This window comes from Taudactylus pleione, unplaced genomic scaffold (assembly GCF_031769625.1).
Source record: "Taudactylus pleione unplaced genomic scaffold, aTauple2 ptg001565l, whole genome shotgun sequence".
Taxonomy (NCBI): Eukaryota; Metazoa; Chordata; class Amphibia; order Anura; family Myobatrachidae; genus Taudactylus; species Taudactylus pleione.
The window spans coordinates 175,410-183,102 of NW_028285962.1; the positions used below are offsets into that span (position 1 = coordinate 175,410).

Genomic DNA, 7,693 nt, shown 5'->3' on the forward strand with positions numbered 1-7,693 from the left:
TTGCTCAAAACTGTTCGCTACCCCATAGGGTAGCAAGCACTTTTGAGCGAATCAGGCATTCGGCTGACTCGGCGAAGGGTGCGAGATGGGCTGTTGTTGCCGGTGTTTAAATGCCGTGGCAATGGCAATTCGCACCCTTGTCCTGCAATTGAATTCCCCTCCAATTCTCAAGCTTGAGAGATATGGAGTACCATTTTCTTGCAAGTATATTTACTACTCTATAAATTGCCACCCAATTTAAATTACATTTTTTGGGGAGTTATGGGGTGCCCATTTACAATATGAATGTATATATAGTAGGGATGTGCAGGCTCGGTTCTACTCGGTTCCGTTCGGGTGTTTTTACCGAATCTTATTGGCTATCCAAAACTCGCGACATATATTCAGTCAGTAGTGGATGGCACTCAGTGGGGTTCATCTAGGAATAAAAACAATCAAACAGCTTAGCCTGTGATTTTATTCCTGGACAAACCCAGCTGAGTGCCGTCCACTACTGACTGCATATTATGACTTAAGGTCCGACACCCGGGTATATTGGAAGGTGGTGTGGGGTGCCAGTCAAACAATGTGATATAGATAGATTTTATTTATATATATATATACACTGTACACTTATATATATTAATATATATATATATATATATATATATATATATATATATATATACATACATACACACACATACTATATATAGATATACACACAATATTTGAACACATATATATATATACTGTACACATTGGACCCAGTGCCTTCAAATTTAAACAATAACAAAAAAAACCTCTGTACTCCCTGTCCTACCTGTTCTCTGCAGCTCACCGTCTGCACGTTCCTCTCTCCACAGAACAGAAGTTAACCTCCATGCTTAAGGGGCTGGGCTAAGGCTGTGCTCTCCCTTCCTCCCGCCTCCTCCTTCCCAGCAGCCTACGTTCCAGCCAGTCACCGAGCTGCATGGTGCAGCTACACAAGCCATGGGACAGCTGAGCCATCGTTCAGCAGCCCAGCACTGCTCTGCGGCGCCAGCGGCTGTCAGGACTGCGCGCGTGCAGCGCTGCAAGATCGGATTGTATTAGAGATCCGATCTGTGGCGGGGGCCCCTGCAGAGGGGGGCTCAGAGGGAATTACCTCCAGCGGCCTCCACCTTAGTTAGGGTCCATGAGAAGAAACCAAGTTGGAGACAGAGGACGGGATCGCAGACAGCTAAACGCTGTGCACCTTTTTGTTTGTTTAATACTAGTTGTGGGGGCCCTCTATGTGTGGGGGCCCCGGGATGACTGCCCCTGTCGCCCCTCCTATAATCCGGCCCTGATTGTATACTTGGTGGTTTTTTACAAATAGGAATATGTATAGCATCAGCGCTTCAAAATAGAATATAAATATAATGAAAACTCTTTATGTTTTATATTCTTCTGGCAATTTCTTTAGCTGTAGTAATAATGGTTTCTAGTCAGTGACATACAAAAAAAGAAGGAAATTACTGCGCCCAAAATTGCCCAGGAAAAAGGGTATAATGATGATATACTAGATATTTAAAACAGACGCCATAGAAATAAATAATAAAAAACAGAATCTTATAATAAAAAGAATAATCAGGATAACAATGGTTACATATAGTATGATACGATATTACTTGCTTTGAACCGATGAGTAAACAATAATCACACATGAGAAGCAGATGGTCAGATCTCTATGTATATAATGTAACACAATGTTTCACTTTTTTATCAACACTGTGTCTTTCTTTAAATAGACATATCACACTCTGGACCTCATTCAGAGTCTCTCACTAGCGCTGTGTGCTCGCAAATGGCCCGATGGTTTGTGTACGCCCATGTGCTCGCTTCATTCTGCGCATGTGCGAACTACTTTGTGCGATCGCAGGCCGCTCGCTCGCCCAGCAAAGACAGCCCAGTGAAATGAGTGACAGGAGACGCCGTTTGTGGGTGGTGAGAGGGGCAGGACACTAATAATAGGGGGAGTAGAGGTGTTAACGCAGGCGTGCCTGAGTGTTTTAATGCCGTTTTAGAGGCGTGCATAATTATCAGCCAGCGTCATAGTACACGTTACATGCATGTTTTTTACACTGAAGTCCTCGCACTGCGATCGCTTCTGGTTGTCCTCGATGTACCAATGTTTTAATACCCTTCCTGGAGATGATGTGTGCTGGTGGGTGGCTCTGCCTGTGTGATTGGGCATGTGCTGGCTGCTCACTAAGACATGGGGGGCATGCTTATGCCTTGGCGAGTGATCGCTTCCCGTGGCGTCACTTTGACAAATTTGCATACGCTGGGGGCGAGCATTCACATCTAGTGAGAGATTCTGAATGAGGTCCTCTATGCGAAGCAAATATAGGCTCTTAAAAAAATAGAAGCAAAATAATAAAGATATTTTTAATTTTATAGAGCCCATCTGGCTAATTTTAAAAATAGTAAAACACAAAAATTGTGAATAAAAAATAATGGTTCTTCCTCAATAGTTCTTATTGTTGTAATAACCAAGGTATTTATGTATCCGGCCACCGTGAATTTGAAATGCGCTGTATTTGGTAATCCCTGTGCTGCCACTTACTTGTGTATATCAGCACTTTATATAAATGTTCCACAAGATATCATTTTTTTGCGTATAGTGCAGTAAAACCAGACCCCTCTCAAGAAATCCTAAACGGAAGAAACGCATTAGCGTTTATCTTCCTCAACACTATGTTTTTCCGGTGGACCCCCAAAGCCCCGCGGTTCAAAGCAATTAATATCGTATCATACTATATGTAACCATTGTTATCCTTTTTCTTCTTATTATTTAAAGATTCTGGGCCTGATTCAGACCCACTCGCGAGCGGCTGTCCGCTCACAAGTGGGTCGATTGTGTGCACTGCGCATGCGCGCGACGGAGGTAGCTCCGTCGTGCGCATGCGCGAGACGCGACGAACGAAGGACTTTCCTTTGCTCGTTGTGTCTGATCAAAGGGGGCGTGCTGTCGATGTTGATTGACAGCACGCCCCCTTTGGTGGGCGTGCCGGGGGCGTGCCTCCCAGACGAGGACGTTCCCAAGGGAACGCCTACTGTCAGAAGCCGGCCCACTGACATCACTAGTGATGTCAGTGGGAGTGATTTTGGCTCTGATAGAGCCAAAATCACTCCGGGCCTTGCGGTTGAGAAACTCAACCGCAGGCTCCGGCTCGCAGTGGCGATGGTCGCGATGGTCAAGACCATCGCGACCATCAACCTGCACGCTCATATAGGCTGTGGGTGGTGACCCACAGCTATACGAGCGTCCAGGAGGACGATCCATAATTATGGAGGTGGGCCCTGATTCAGAGCGAGCGCTCTGCTCAGAGCGTCCGGCTCTGAATCAGGGCCTCAGTTTTTTATTATTTTTTTCTTTGGCGTCTGTTTTAAATATCTAGATTATCAGCATTATACCCTTTTTCCTGGCAATTTTGAGCACAGTAATTTCCTTCTTTCTTTGGTTGTATTTCAGCCTGCAGTGATCGCAGTGCTTGCAGTGGGGTAGGGTCTACCTCAGGCGCTGCGTGCAGCTCCGATGGCTCTCAATGGTTCCAATTAATCCTACACTTTTTGGAGATGATGTGTGTTAAGAGAGATAAGTGGGCGTCTATATACCACCATCCATTTGCTCTGCCATCGCTCTCTAAGACATTGAGGGCGTTCTTACACCAGACAGCGTGATCACATAATTTGCATACCCGGCCCCTTTTAGCTATGAGAGAGCGCAGCATAGCGAACGGGTCTGAATGTTCTCCTCAGTGAGCCAGCCCTGGTTGTGGATAAAATGTGTAGGGGTCCCCTGTATTTTCCACAAACAGCATTGGACTCTTCCTAGTGGGAACGTAATGCCACAGCTAGGGGCACCCTTGCATCGGCTCTCCAAAGCATTTGTCACCTGACTGCTAGTCAGCCCAGTCCAGGGATCCCTGAGGAGGTATGAACCCCCCCATAAAGGAGTTTGCTCTCTCCAGGGCACCCCAGGCCTGGACTGATAACCCGGGGCTATTCCCAGCACCCCTGGGAGGTGGGTGCCAGGTTGATAGTGTAAAATATAGATGAAATAATATTGTCTTTTAAGCTGCCCACACACATAGCGATATTTTACCCGATCTGGCCAATTCCGACACATTGGAATGACAGATTGTGTAAAATATGGGCAAATCCTCAGTAAATCGTGAGTCCCCGCTGGTCGCACATCGCATCATCAGATCTGCCGTGCAATAGGGCAGATCTGACAATCTAGGCCGCGATGCACTGTGACAGTCTGACTGCAGGAGAGATCGTATGAAGATTGGACACCAAATCATGTGCAGAGCGTGTGCAGAGCTGCCGGGGAGAGATTCAAGGGAAATCGTACAGAAATCGTACACATCGGCTGATTGTGTGCAGATCGCTATGTGTGTGGGCACCTTTACAGTAGAACTAGAGGTCCCAGCAAGCCTCCCTTGCATGGAGAACCACAAGTACCAGCATGCATAGCATTAAGGATGAGTTCTAAAAATGTGCGAGTATAGATCTGTAGCACATTTTCAAAACTCGGACCCAATTACATTTGGCCCTTTGTGTGGAATCCCCATACTTTCTGCTGACAGTAGTTTCTTCTATTCCCTAGAAAAGTCTTTTTAGACTTATTTTATTCACTGGTTTCTTACAATTAATTAATTATTATCATTAAAAATTGCACATAGAGCTGCTGACACTGTGTAAAGCTGAGTACTATCAGGATAAAAGCAATGGATCGAATACATAATATGTTTAAAGTTTCACTCTTGATCAACAGTTTCTAGAAACTAATAAAAGACTAAAGCAATTAATATAATAAATCATTTTTAATTCTCATAATTAAATGAAAGAACGCACTACTGAGCCAGTGTTACGAATAACCTGACAAGCTGTACTCTAGTAGCTGCTTAGTATTGGGCCACTAATAATGAGGAAACGGATCAGGGGTCAGTAACAGGGATTTCTATTCATGACTTAGGAGACTGTCACCTCCTGTATCTCTCTAAGATAAACTAAATGCACATATCTTCATTTCCAGGTGTGTCCTAATACTGGTTTTGCATTTATTCACCCTTCATAATACCGAACACCACAATCACTCGTAGTAATGAATTCCTTGCCGTATGAGAGTAGTGCACGCATTGATAAACATATCATAAGCTGAAGGAAAGATATTATATTTTTAGAACAGCGATCCCTTTATCCAGAGACCCAATCTTGTGGCGAGTGAAGGCTTTGATGATTTTCTGACGGATCTGCCTGGTTTTCATGCTATAGATAATTGGGTTGATCATAGGAGGGACCAGAAGATAGACATCTGCCATTAGGATAGGCAGGAGGGGAGAAGTGTTCTTCCCAAACCTGTGGACCACTGACAGCCCGATGAGGGGGATATAGAACAAGAGGACAGCACTTATGTGGCAGATGCAGGTGCTGAAGGCCTTCAGCTGAGCTTCATTTGCTCTAATGCTTAGAACGGTTTTAAGAATCATTATGTAGGAGATAATGATGAACAAAGAGTCAAAGCCCTTAGTCATTAGAACAGCCGTTAGGCCGTAGATGCTGTTTATTGTTGTATCTGCGCACGCCAGTCTGATGACGTCTTGGTGGAGACAGTAAGAATGGGAAAGGACACGGCTCTTGCTAAAAGGAAATCTCCTGGTGAGGAAAGGGATGGGGAAGACCACACAAAGACCCCGTAACACTATTACCTGTTTAACCTTAGTTAGCACTGAGTTGGTTAAGATGGAAGAATATCTCAGAGGGTCCCATATAGCAATAAGCCTATCTACTGCCATGGCCACCAGGACGCCAGACTCCATTGCGGCAAAAGTGTGAATGAAGTACATTTGGGTGAGGCAGGAGTCCAGGGGGATCTTGTTGTAATTAAAACAGAAAATACCAAAGACTGTAGGAAGAGTGGTGAGTGACACGCCAATGTCCGTCATGGCTAACATAGCAAGTAGGACATACATGGGCTGATGAAGACTGTCCTCCCTCTTAATAATGACCAAAATAGTACAGTTACCCATTAGTGCAATCACATATAAGAGACACAGAGGAAAGGCGATAATGTTCTGGTTATTTCCCAGTTCTGGAATCCCACTCAGGATAAATGTCACAGATGTATTACCAGGAGCTGCCATGTTCATCACAGATATCTGGAACAAAAGTAAAATGTATTTAAAGTCAGTACTAGAATTTCTGTTCACGTTCACCTGCTGGTAGCAATGTGACACTTCCTCTGATTGTATTAATATTCAACTTTACCTGTTCTGTGTCTGAGATACAGGATAACGCCCCGAGTGGCCCAGACTGATACCCAGGTAACAACTGTCCGTGATGACACCAGCATGTAACTGGATAGTGTCATTTCCTCTGTGTACACATTGGAAGTTATATAATTTAATCAGTTAAATAAAATCTAATCTAGATAGGCCTCCTGTAGTTACTGATATCTATTTAAAGGTACAGATAGCGGGCTTCATGTTACAGAAACATCAATGTGAGCAGGTTGGGCGCAGGATGGTCAGAGACAGTGAAATCACACAGAAGCAGAAATAAGGGAGGAAACTTACTAAGAATCGTGCTGGGCTGTGATCTCTAATCGCACCTTATTGTCAGTACATTTTTTCCTTTAAATCAAAGAATCATGTTGGGCTGACTTGGGGTGTCTGACGGTAATAGGGGTGTCTGACGGTAATGGGGTGTCTGACGGTAATAGGGTGTCTGACAGTAATGGCGTGTCTGATGGTAATAGGGGTGTCTGATGGTAATAGGGTGTCTGACGGTAATGGGGTGTCTGACGGTAATAGGGTGCCTGATGGTAATGGGGTGTCTGACGGTAATAGGAATTGTGTTGTTCGTGCTGGAAGTTTGTCGTATTGTGTGCACTTAGCTGTGATAAAGGAGCGTGTTTGCTGCAACAACCAGCACCAGGCTTCTCAGCTGGAGCAAAAAATGAGTATGGTTCCCCCATGTTTCCAGGACCAGCACTGGGCTCTTACTAATTGTAGGGGGGTAATGCCACAGCCAAGGGACACACTTCACGGGGTCGCCCGACCAAAGCATTCATTCCCTCCCAACTAGTCAGGCCAGGCCAGGGATTCCCTGGCCTGGCTAGTTGAAGCATGTCCCCTGGCTCTGAATGAACCAGTTGTTACCTGTCTAGAGTTAAATGTCCCCCAGCTGCAGTAATCCTTGTGTAACCCAATTTATGGCTTATTACTGCTGTGATTTTGAGCTCTGGGTACAGAATGAGAATTCTCTCTTATAGACCTGGGGATCAAAGTAGAAGAAGTCAGTAACTTTGTGTCTGGAATAAGCTGCAATACAAGGGGTGCACATACTGTACATTTATTATTTTACATGTGGGGTAAATACTGGAAGCTGTTGCATGTAGCCCACAAACGCTGGGCAGCTTTATTTTTACACTGCAAGTTATATTTGACTTTGAACACACCCCTCCCAATTCTATAGCTAGGTACACGGGGCCTCATTCAGCATGGATCGCAAGTCTGCAACCACGCGCACCCGCTCGCTGCAAAATATGCAAATGTATGCGATCACAGCGCTATTCCTAGATGCCCATCACAGTATAATGCCGCTCACTTCCCTTTACATACATCCGCAAGTCAGCGAAAACATCGGTAACATTGAGTAACATTGGATCCATATGCACAGT

At 44.8% G+C, this 7,693-nt stretch overlaps 1 protein-coding gene across 1 annotated transcript; it reads right to left on the reverse strand.

Moving 5' to 3' along the window:
• Nucleotides 1-5,183: 5,183 nt before the first annotated feature.
• LOC148442360 (olfactory receptor 51G2-like) lies at nt 5,184-6,161 on the reverse strand. Its single transcript, XM_088464034.1, has one exon. The coding sequence runs from the start codon at nt 6,159-6,161 to the stop codon at nt 5,184-5,186; it is 978 nt and encodes a 325-aa protein (XP_088320160.1).
• Between the last annotated feature and the right edge of the window lie 1,532 nt (nt 6,162-7,693).